Source organism: Montipora capricornis, chromosome 8 (assembly GCF_036669925.1).
Source record: "Montipora capricornis isolate CH-2021 chromosome 8, ASM3666992v2, whole genome shotgun sequence".
Lineage (NCBI taxonomy): Eukaryota > Metazoa > Cnidaria > Anthozoa > Scleractinia > Acroporidae > Montipora > Montipora capricornis.
Window position 1 is genome coordinate 6,909,624 of NC_090890.1, and position 12,500 is coordinate 6,922,123.

The 12,500-nt window shown below is 39.0% G+C and overlaps 1 protein-coding gene across 3 annotated transcripts in view; it reads right to left on the minus strand.

Moving 5' to 3' along the window:
• Positions 1-12,500, minus strand: part of LOC138059330 (3'-5' exoribonuclease HELZ2-like) — a 349,076-nt gene that overhangs the window by 53,267 nt on the left and 283,309 nt on the right. Inside the window, exons 8-13 of one of the 3 annotated variants that reach the window (XM_068904902.1) lie at positions 11,875-11,911; positions 9,327-9,421; positions 7,419-7,470; positions 5,897-5,998; positions 4,652-5,212; positions 4,304-4,439 (exon numbers count right to left, since the gene is read on the minus strand). In XM_068904902.1, the coding sequence (XP_068761003.1) occupies positions 4,304-4,439; positions 4,652-5,212; positions 5,897-5,998; positions 7,419-7,470; positions 9,327-9,421; positions 11,875-11,911 (983 nt within the window). Of the gene's footprint in view, positions 1-4,303; positions 4,440-4,651; positions 5,213-5,896; positions 5,999-7,418; positions 7,474-9,326; positions 9,422-11,874; positions 11,912-12,500 lie in introns of all 3 variants that reach the window. The other 2 variants (XM_068904901.1, XM_068904900.1) reach the window with 2 other exon arrangements.

Below are 12,500 nucleotides of genomic sequence, written 5' to 3' on the forward strand. Positions count from 1 at the left end.
CATGGAGAAAACTGAAGATCTCTTGGTGTTAAATACTAAAAAAATAAGGGGGTTGGATGCACTGGCGAGACTGTGCAAGATAGAAGACGTTGGAATAGCAGAGTATGATTCAGTTGTTTATAGCTGAACGCCTGGTACAGGGAAGAAGGTCATTGTATGATCCAATGAAGAGGAGCAACAACAACAACAACAAACAATTATTTCTAAAATCCCAAGAATAGAAGAACTAGATATATATGATTTACAATTACCATTACAATTCTAATTACAAAAGGAGCAGCAGTCAGTGTAGACGTCCAGACGTCTAATGACAGTTTTGAAGCTTTGAATTCTGGGCGAACGAACAATCTTCCTGTGTTTAATGATACATGTACCACATCGAAGGTCGCATCAAAGAGCAAAAAACAGTAGTCATCTGCAAGCAACGATTGCATGCTTTTTTTTTTGAGATTATACATCTTGCCAAACCAGAGAGGGGAACCTGTAGGAGTCTTTTCAGCGCAAAAAATTAAGTTGTCCAGCATCGCTATCTCAAGACGGCAAAGTTACGCCTTCCTCTAAAAAGTCGGAGTTAGCTGAATGTCTCCGATCTTTCACAACTCCCGAAGAAAAAATTCCCGAGGCAGTTGATGCCATCATAATCGATGGATCAATTGTAGTAAACATGATCAAGCCAGGAACAGTGAAAACATTTGCAGAACATTTAACACAGTCTTTCCTACCTTATATTCAATCTCAGCTTTTTCATGCTAAGCGCATTGATGTAGTATGGGATGTATATATTGCAAACAGCTTAAGGCCACCGCGACTAGAGGTAAAGAAAGAGGGCAGGGTGCCAGGAGGTGAGCGCAAGCAGCCAGCCAAATACCACGAAACTGGCAACAATTCCTAAGGAATAAAGAGAACAACCGAGAACTTTTCCAGTTTCTGGCTCAGTGTGTAGTGTCCTTGAAAGGAGAAAAAACAAGTCATCACATCTTATTGCCAGGAAATCCTATGAACTTTTGCTCGTAACGACACCGCGAATATAGCTCCATGTACGCACGAAGAAGCAAACACTAGGATGATTTTGCATGCCACAGACGCAGTCCAGGAAGGTCACTGAAAGATTGCCCTACGTACTGTTGACAACGACGTCCTAGTCCTAGTGATAAAACTTGCCATAATGCTAAAGGAGCAAGAAATAAAACATGTGGAAGTCTGGGTTGCAAAGAGTACTGGCGCTCATTTGCGTTACATTGCTGCACAAGAGATTTCAAACTGCGTAGGATCAGAGATGTCCAAGTCTCTTCCAGTATTCCATGCATTTATAGGATGCAAACTGTGTCTTGCTTCGCTAGAAGAGGCAGGAAGACTGCTTTTACAGTTTGGAGAAGTTACCTGGCCGTAACATTTGCTTCCTTGCAGTTGGCGACAACACCTACTCTTCCAATCAAGGGAGCATGCATGGTATACTGTTGATAAAGGCAGAAAGCAACGTTTTGCACAAAAAGGCAGATCGTATGATGCAATCCTACCAACAAGAGCGGCCCTGTTGGTCAAAAGAGCCACTTATCAAGTTGGTCACTGTTGGGGCCAAGCACTCATACCAAGTCCAGATCTACCTTCGCCAGGTGATTGGTCTGGATTATCAAGCTGGGAGAATGGCAGCATCTCTGGACCACACTACCAGACGTAACCAAATCGTGCAGAAAAGTACTCCGATGTGGACGCAAGCAAGGCTGTAGAGGAAATTGTTCTTGAACTGGAGCGGCGTCAAAGTGACTGCCTTTTGCAGTTGCAACGACGAATGCTGCAAGCGATACCAAGGGTCAACACTGTGTATTGGACAATGATGGGAGTTCTTCGACCAAGTTTTCACGAACTGAATGATCGATTGTGTAGATGATCATAATTATTTTACTTGTAGGAATGTCGAATATGTTTCCAAGAACAGAATGAATGATTGTGTTTTATCAAGTTCATCTGTAATAAACAAGTTAGGTGGAATACGTTTGAATCAAGTGATTTACTGTGTAAATCACACTAAGTTCATGTAATATAAGGTCAAACAAGTTTTCACAAACAAAATGGATGATTGTGCAAGTAAATCATTCCGAGCTAAGCAATACCAGCCGCGAAATGCCTGTTGATAGCTAAGTTGAACAAGTTGACTGACTGTTTTAGGTTATAAAAAAGAAGAAATCATTGGGTGAAATTTAAAGACATCAAGTTAATACATCCTGTTATATGTGTAACCATAGTTAAAGCGATTTGAAGCGATTTCCAAGTGATTGTTTTGTCACCTTTATAACTTCCGGTACAAAATGGCGGCCATTTTGTAATTTCGCCTTATCTTTACTGAATTATGGAATTTTTGGCCTTAAAACATTAGATTTCCTTCCGAAGATCAAAACTATTCAACACTATGGAATTAAGTTTCATGGGATCGTCAAAAGAACATTAAATGTCAATCAAGAGAAAATGAGGGGACAGAGAGGGAGGCTCCCGGTCCAGCCCTTGGGATATGTCATGCCCACGAAAATTATTTTTAGACGAGCGGAAGTCTTTGTTCTAGCGGAAGTATGTCTTCCGAGACGTCCGCATGCAGGCCAACCTCGGTCTGATGTTTGAAAGAAAAGCAAAGATTTCATGTGATGGCGGACAAACTGGACTTAACGTTTGTCAATGAAAACGACTTTCAGAAACGCAGAAAATGGTTTTTCTGGTCTGATAATTCCAGCTGGGAAATAAGCTCCACTATTTCTGTGGACACGAATGACTCGCTGGCTGATATCAGTGAATTAAACGGAGATAGACAGATACATTTAAAGGTGGAGGACATCATGAAGGTGTTTTTAAAACGATTTGTCCTCCACCGGGGGATTTCGAAACGCCTCTTACGTCTTAAATTGTGCTTTGCATTGTTGGCACTAGGCAACAATTCACGAGGCCTGTGGTTGTCGTTTTCGATAATGTTGATAAAGAGATTGCTGCAGCTGTCTTCAATATAAGCCATGATCGGTGGAATGCCGGCAGCCTCTAAAACCTCGTGATAGTCTTGGCCTGAGCTTATAATAGAGAAAGCTCTTTTTTGAACGCGCTCTAACTCCTGCTGCAAATATATAGGTAATGCATTATAGAAAACAGGAGTCGCGTACTTTAATATAGATCTAATACAGGCCACGTAGCAAAGCACGAGATCTTTAAAGGCTACCTTTGCACGCTTTAGCTAAACCAAAATATAAAGTCGCTTTGCGGCCTTCTTAACAACATTGCTTATGTGTTAATTCCACGATAAATCGCTTGAAATTGTTACGCCGAGTAGTTTTGAGTGCTGGACAACCAACAAGCCCTTTACAATTGACAATGACTGGAGAAAACTTCGTCTGATTTCTAGCAAACGAAATCATTAACTCCTTACATTTATCGCTATTAAGCTTCATTTTGTTCTCGGAAGACCAGTGAACGACTTGATCAGCAATTTGCTGTGCTTTACTTTCTCTACCTTTGATTACAACTTCCGAGGCGGTCGTGTCATAGACATATTTCCAAATGTGAGGCGCGTAATGATTGCTACATGGCATGGCAAGATTGCGGTCATTGATTAGAATCAGGAACAACCATGGCCCGAGCTTGGTTCCTTGCGGTAATCCAGAGGGGACAGAGCCCCACTCCGAGTAGCACCCATCTGCTAGCTTAATTCGTTGTAAACGATCACTTAGAAAATCGATTATTCAATTTATGACACTATTTGGCAAGTCGCGAAGGAGAACGCGAGTCAGAAACGAATAGCGAGGGCGACAGTTCATGGCACGATGACAGCGATGTTAGCGATCAACAGTCGGATGACGATCACACCGAGGAAGCCTCGACATCTTTTTTCATCAGCCTTCCACGTGCGCCGCCATTTTCGCTTTTCACTAAGAACCTGAGAGCGAGGCAAGACTGCATGTGGACGTCTCAGAAGACAGACTTCCACTAGAACAAAGACTTCCACTCGTCTAAAAATAACTTTCGTGGACATGACATAGCCCGGCCAACGCCCTGAGCCTCCCTCTCTGTCCCCTCATTTTCTAGTGATGTCAATATCATCAAATGTAAATTCTAGTTCCGGTACAAATTGTCGGCCATTTCTTTAAAACCGTCATAACTCAGCAAAAAAAAAAAAAAAAGGTTTTTTTTGTAGGCTCCATATCCAAAATCTTTTACCCCATTAAGTCACCTCTTCATGCCAAATTTCATGCTTTTAGCCCAAAGTGCACAATTTCGCCACATAACCGCCTGACTATTTATAAAAACCGTATGGAAACCACAAAGATACCTTCTGCATAACATGTAAGCGCCATTTGTCACTCCAGGAGGGGATGGTCTATACTGCAAGCGTGTATTAGAAAGGGTTGCTTCTGTGGTTGCCTTCGCAGGCGATCCAGTCAGAGTTTCTCGTGGAGTCGGGAGAACTATGGAAAAATAAGAAAGCATGAGTCGGCTTTGATATAGGTTAACTTTTGAAATGAGTCGTTTAAACTCGCCTGAGTAGTCATATGTTGTGAAAACAAATTAAAGCTGTTATTTTGTGGGCAGCTCTTAAATAAATAAATAAAAAATAAATCAATCATCACTTCATTTTTTTGAAGCAAATTAATAAGATATACAAATGAAATTAACTCACCTCTTTCCCTTTCTAAAGTCCACATGAGCTGTTCATCCTCTCCGTGAGCAAACGAGCACGGTACTCTTAAGCAGGGAACGTTCATGGAGTATTGTCTACACACTGTGAACGCCACATTGGCAGGAACCTTCTCTGGATATGGCCTTATTATTTGCCATTCTTTAATGCTGTCATTCCATATTGCATACTCTAGCTTTGAACGGTTCTCGCACCCTTTGCAGGCTTTAACCTTTTCATTTACGCTAGCTGGTCGCTTACGATTTTTGTTGAGGAAGTGGCTGCAAACGACAAACACATTCTTTGGTATTTTCCTAAAGGGGCGGCGAGAGTGTCTTACATCAGTAAAACCATCAGTGGGGTCTTCCTCGTCACCACCAATAGCAGCCGGAAGAACTTTAGAAGATAACTGAGAAAAGGATGAAATCTTTTCTGAAGTGGTAGAACCGGAATACCCCAAGCATCTGTCGGTGTCTACCGTGACTGAGTACGTGCCTTGACAATTGTCTTCCTCTAACATTTGATCAGATGACTGAGTCTGGGTGTTTGGCGGTGGTGTCTGATCTGCAAACATATGCGAAGTCCGAATGTTATAGTCACAAGAGCAACTTTTACTCCCCTTTCATGATCCGATACAAATAAATAAATAAATAAATAAATAAATAAACAAATAAATAAAGTAAAAAGTCTAAATGACACATTTTCCCGTAAACTAAATATTAAATCCTCTGCAAAATTTGCTTTATTCCCCTTAAAACACAGCAATTCTCACTGCAAGTGAATCAAGAAGTTATTTACTGAAGAAAATGTGGTTAACTTCGCGGAAGGGGTTAACACACAAAGTCTGCAGGAACGGGAATTCAGGTGGTGAACTCCGTATCGACATGCAGCAGAAGAAAGGATTTAAATGTCTAGCTTCGTCAATAATCCTTGTCGGTAAAGGCTTAAAGTTGTGAGTTGCAGAATATGCAATGTAAAGAACTCTTTGAGGAAGTCGAGATAATAAAGGCCTGGCCAAACGCTCGCAACCTTTCAACGCAAAATCATGCAACATTGTTGGGCACAACATGTTGCGTACGTTTGGCAATTCTGTTGCGATATGTTGCGGGGATTTGGCCACTCCATTCAACACATGTCGCAACATCATGCAGCAATGTTGCAAGATGTTGCGTTGAAATGTTGCGAGCGTTTGGCCAGGCCTTAAGATGTAATTGAACGCCTGTGGCAAGTCACTCTTCTTTGCTTTACCTGAACTAGAAGCATGTTTCGGTTTCTGTCTTGCAGTTTTTTCCTTTTCTGCCTTCCTCGCTTTCTTTCGCTTGTTTTTCTTTTCTTTGTTTTCGACCTTGGCTATAATGACAGGAGAGATGAGCTGAGCTGTATGAAACTTTAGTGAGATTGTGGACATCAACATCAACACAAAATCGTCTGATTAATGGCATTGAGGATATAACTTTCAAGAAAAACACGACACTTTTAAGTTTAACAGACATCTGACGACAGATGGGTTTGCCATCCTCAACGTGAATGAAATATAGTGTACTGCGGTACAACTAGGAAAAATGTGCAAAGATAAAGACAAAGGTAACAAATGCCTCTTACTAGCCGAGTTCTGGGTCCGTACTGTATGTTACCGGTAGAGTTTTTCCCATAGATTTGGTGCGGGCAATAAATCAACGCGCGCGCCCTCCGCTATAAATCCGACAGAAGAGAAAAAGCTCAACATAATCGTTGGTTTTCCCACTTCCTCCTTCATAAAACTGTAGAGTTTCCTCAGGTAATGTAGAAGAAATAATAGGGAGCTTAACCACGCGCGTTTTTGAGACGCGAACGGCAACCGGAAGAGAACATTTCGCGTGCCAGGACAGTGGTGTCTCCCAGATTTTTATACAAAATACTTATCATCTCTAATGGAGAAAAGATACTTAGCAATGTAAATGTGGTGATGTGAAGACAAGTTAAAAGGGGAAACAAGTACTTCCGGTTGCCATCTGCGTCTCAAAAACGCGCGTGCTTAAGGAGGCTCGAAAGGGTTTTCAGCTGAGCTCGCGCACGTAAGCCACACAAGCAATTCGTGAGCTGCTCGTATCAGCTCGTGATTTAAGTGAGTCACCAGAAATAAGCAAATACCGCTAATTTCACTCACCTTTCCTCTAATTCCTATTTATATGAATATAAAGAGACATCTCCTGTTTACGAAAATTACGAAAATTCTACACAAACGGTTTAGTAGTCACTTAAATCCGTTTGTGTTTCTTCTCAATTTTTGCATGTTAGCTTAGATTAATTTAAAACGTTTGTCTTTCAAATTTAAAAAAAAAATTCTGTAGGTGAAGAAAAAAAAAGTTAGAGACACATTTCAAAAAGACTGATTTTTGCGAAAAGCTGGCCTACAGATTTTGGTTGAATTTTAAATACTTTGGAGAGTCTGTCTAACATTATCTGGTAACGCTGAATGAGAAGATTTCACCGTCCCGTTTCTTCAAAAAGGCAACATATGTCTCAAAGAAATGCCTGATATCGTTGCCATGGTAACGTTATTTTGGAGGAAAATATAATGTGAGAAATCTGCAATGGGTACTTATTACTCTGGCCAAATTTCGTCTTGGTATGATTACCCTAACGGTAAGGAAAGAAGGACACAATAAGTTTATTTGATGGAAAAAAGGAGAAACTATTTCGAGCTTCCTTGAACTCTCTAATGTCACTTTAAAAAGTCTACGGAAAATCCACTTAGAAGCAAAAACAAGGCAATTAATTAAATTTATACCAGTTTCTGCTGAAGCAATAACTTTATCCTCTTCTCCGTCTGTACCCTGCTTCTGCTGATGGGAAAAAAAAGTCATTGATTTAAACGTCGTGTTTCAACACATTGTGAAACTGTTGAAAGAAAGTAAGTCAGTGTAAAAAGTACTTGACAACTGTAAAAAGAAAGCTTCTCCAAAAGGAGCCAAGAGAAATAATTTGTGTCAAGGTCTTCTTCGGGACTTGAATCCCTAACATTTGTGCGATCTGATGATGGTGTCTGCCGGTGACCTATGAGCATTTCCTTAACACTCGCAGGTGCTCATTGGTAACGTGATCTCAAGACGAGTATACCAATGTAAACACTCTTATTCTTTGGCCATTTCAACTTGAGTAAAAATAACAAACAAACTGCGGTTATAAACATAACGAGATAACGCATGTTGTAAAACTTTTTATGAACTTGACGTTTTGTATGCTCCAACATACATCTTCAGAAGTAGCGGTTACCTGAAGTACAATTGAATTTAAACATGAAGACTAATACCAAATAAGGAAAGTAATGACAATGAAAATAAACAGACCTAGTTAAATCTGCTTGAAAAAATATAAATGGCTAGTAGAGAAGAAGTTTCTCACTGTCAACATTTTCATTAAGCGCTGGTTTTAATTTGCGAATCAACAAGGTTTCCTTAATTTTACAATGTATATCAGATTGTCCAGTGGCTAAAATGTCAAAGTGATCCCATTTAATCCTGTGGCCTCTTTGGGTCATATGATCAGCAATGGCAGAAGAATGGCTGTTACTCGTCAGCGCTCTGAAATGTTCCGTTTTCCTGTCTCGTAATGGACGTTTTGTTTTCCCGATATAGTAATCATCACAATCCCAGCAGCTAGCATTATAAACTACTTTAGACCTAAGGGAGCGGCTGAGTCTGTCTTTATAGGGGGAAAAATACTTAATTTCAAACGTGCATTGAAGAGCGTCTCCGATAGTTCGAAGATACCTTGGCTTTATAGGATAGAAGCACTCTTTAAAGGAAAGGATGTATTTGCAAGTCTTCCAACCGGGTACGGCTCTGATATTCAGAGCAGCCCCTTATTTTCCTCGATATGTCCACATCTCAAATCTACCAGGGAAACACGCTTTGTACATTGTTCTTGAGAATGGCTAGGCTGTTCCGAGCAAGGCGTTGGGATTACATTGACTGGTAAGGGATAGCGGGAGACGTTTTCGAGTGGACAATCTTTTGAATAGTGCTATATATATTCACCTCGTGAAGATTCGTCAAGAGCGATTTCGTTTCTTTAGCGCTGACAACAATTCCTACAAATGTACGTAGAATCGATTTCCACTTTACACTCCATAAATAACAATTCCGCTCGTGCTTTAAAAGAAAAACCTCTTTGACCATCAAAAAGATTTTTATTCGTATTTTTTACCGTGCGCAAAGTACACACGAACTCATCGTAAAATTTGTCACAGTGGTTCTCACGGTGTTGATATGGAGAAATAAAAATAAAAGCCAATCAAAACTCGTTGTTTCAATGATGTAATGATCGATGGGTAATAACCAATCAAATCGTTTTCCACACATTCCAAGAAAAATCACGTGGTATTATCAACAGTAAATCACAGACGCTTCTCTCCGATTTCTTTTTTGCGGAGAGTGGGCGGCTGAAGTACAAAGAATATTTAGCTTTAAAGATTTGTCTCTCTTTAAGTGATTGGCAATTGCATATGTATTTATAAGTCTGAGTCCTGTAAATTGTGTTTTTAGTTGTTTTCCTGTTTGCTATGAAAAGTATTTAAGCGTAGTTAAATGAATATATTTTTTAAATTAAAAAAGATGGGGCGATACATTTGGTTTGTGTTGCTCCCTTGGTAAACCCTATGACTTAATCAGTGATACGAAGAGTTAAAATGTCCTACCGTTTCTTTTTTGGTCCCTTTTGAAATTTTCAACATCCGTGAAATTCGCTGCATCATTGCTTGGGCCTTCTTATTGTCAGGTTCAAACCATAGGACTGAAACAAGAAAACATGCAGAGATCATAGGGTATTTCTTATCTCTGACTGAAAACTCAACTTCAACAAAAAAACGGCTAATGCATATTGTTTAAAATGAAATTTGTTATTTTAATTTGTTTTTTTTTTTCAAAAAATTGTATGCATGTGAAGCTAATGAATTTCACAACGGCCTCAGTATTTCTTCAAATTTCTCTGATGCAGCCATGCCTCTAAACATATCTTTTCCCATTCTTTAGAGTCGGGCGAAAGCCGACTTTAGGTTTACCGTTGGGTTTCACGTGGAATGTCCGTCACGTGCAAGAACAACAACAACAACAACAACAGCAACTTTTATTTTATTTCCAAAATTTATAGATCTGTGCATGAATTGACGAGGATGAAGACAAACTCTTGACTGTTCCGGCTTTAATGGGAAACGACGTTTCCTTCGCTTCCTTCGTTTCCTTCTTCAGGTTAAAAATTAAAAACTAAAAAGCTGATTTACCTGATTTCATTCATTCAAAGGCCCTCAATGGGGAGCTTGTTACCCCAGAACAAACACTATTAATTAGGCTTTATATTTTTTCTAGATTTTGTCACGTAATTGTACTCGCCTTCACATGTCATTCAATCAGTTGACCTTGTAATTGAGACCTTTGTTGTATTACGTAACCTTAATTTCAATATGCGTACTTGATATATAAGTCGTTGCTCTTGTAACTCACTTTAATACACTCTTTCTTTTTTACAAGAATATATTTTATAAGAATATCGAGGCTGAAATTTGCGAATTTTTAAGAATGATTTAAGAATAAACCTCAGGCGGAAATTGTAAAAAGAATATAATTTCGTGCGTTGAAAATCTGCAAATACAATATATTGATACGTTTTTACTTAACTAAATAAAATTATTCCTTCCCTTAAACGGCAGTGATCACACAGTTGAAACAAAATCGGGTGATTTCGTTTCCATCACGACATTTCTGTGAGAAATCCTTTTCTTGAAGCCAAAACGGCCAAGTGTCGTCTGACGTGACATCTTGACCTAACTGACCTAACGAACAGCGATGGATCAAGTGCACAATGTAACGCGATACAGATCTGGACACCAAACACTTGCAATTGATACCCCAATAAATCCTTAAACGGAACTGTCATAAGCCATAATTAAGAACAACTCGCTGATTAGAATAGAAAACCGACCCTTTTTCTATACATCTTGGCTTAAGAAAGGGGTAAAAGAGGTTAGAGATTTACTTAATCAAGATCAGACATTCTTAAGTTACAATGCTTTTGTCGCTAAGTATAATATCAAAACCAACTATCTTGAGTTTTTCAAAGTAATAGCGGCCTCAAAGCAATTGAAGAAAGTATGCCCACCTGCCTTAGTTATCCCATCTACAAATGACACAGCGAGCCTTCTGTCACACTCGAATATTAATAAAGAATCGTACAGACGCCTCGTGCAAGACAAAGCCTCTACACCATTACAGAGCCAAAAAAAAATGGCTCGCTGAGAAGGGCATAGTTGGACATTCGACCGTTAATTGGCGAAATGCTTACTACCTGCCATTCCTTTGTACAAGAGAAACAAAGCTTAGAGTATTCCAGTTTAAATTTCTACATAGACGAATAGCGACAAATGATTTTCTCTGCAAGATAGGCATAAAACAAGTGCACTCTTGTTCTTTCTGCGGGGAATCTACTGAAACTTTAGTCCACCTGTTTTGGAATTGCAAATATACCCAAGCCTTTTGGAAAAAAGTACTTGAATGGATTTCCCAAAAAATTGTGAATCTTAAAGACTCTGTTTTTTCTCCCTTTTTGTTCCTAGGTTTAGTTGAAAATGTGTCAAATGTACTTTTACACCACCTGCTCCTTATCGCTAGGCATTACATATATACCTGTAAATTAAAGAACTCCATACCTAAGCTGCAAGTATATATACATCTTCTGCTAACCTCAATGAAAATTGAAAAAAAAATTGCTCTAGAAAACTGCACCCTTAACTATTTCGAAAGGAAATGGAACCAATTGAAGACGCCCTCTAGTACTAAAACAAGCAACGACACAAAAATTGGATTTCAAAAAGGGAAAGAGAAAGAAAAGGGGAAAAAAAAAAGGTTTTTTTTTATAATTTTTTTTTTAGGTATTAGCAAAAGTAATGATTTGACATAGAAGTACAAGCTGTTGTATTATTTTTAGCGTATGCGTAACCGTATAAAAAAAAAAAAGAACAACACTATTTTCAGCCTAAAATCGGCAGAAAATAGAAATATTCAGCCTGGGCCGGAAAAAATGATAGTAATCGTTATAAAAAAAGAAAGAGTGTAGGCAGTCAGTTCAGGATGTGTCTGACATGAACTTTTCGATCAGAGCGAATAACTTGCTTCTAGAACAAACATGGCTGGCTGCGTTAGAATAAGAGACAGGAGTACTTTCAGTGTAACGCCTTTTTAACAGTTGCATACCTTGTTTGCAGTCCTCTTCAGCCTCGCTTTGTCTCTCCTAAGTGATTAAAACAAGGAAAAATAAATAATTAGGTCAGCAAAAATCTCCCTTTCTTCAGTGTTTCTTCCTCCGTTTTTCTGTTACCCGCCATTACACTACTGTCGGTGAGATGCCTCTTTAACCGCCATATAAACGACCAAGCGATAGTTCATTCAAAATAGTTTTTTGAGATAAAATTTAATGTGTGGGCCATCTAAATGCATAACACAAATAACCCCTGACTCTTTGGTTTAGCTAACAATTTGATTGATACTGTTGCTGATGTCGAGGAACATTTTAGTTACATTGCATTCCGAGTTAGTGTATAAAAAGACCATTCATATATATATATATATATAACTAACTGCAGACAGTACTGTTTTGGCCTTCTGGGCCTCATCAGTGCAGTGCTGATGTCTGGGATGGAGGTTAAGCTTATAAAGCCACCCCAAATGTCCCACACATGTGGTACATCTAAGCCATGCCAGAGTGCTCAAACTAGCGAGCTAGTGATACATATATATATATATATATATATATATATATATATATATATATATATATATATATATATATATATATATATTTTTAAGAATAAATGTTTGAA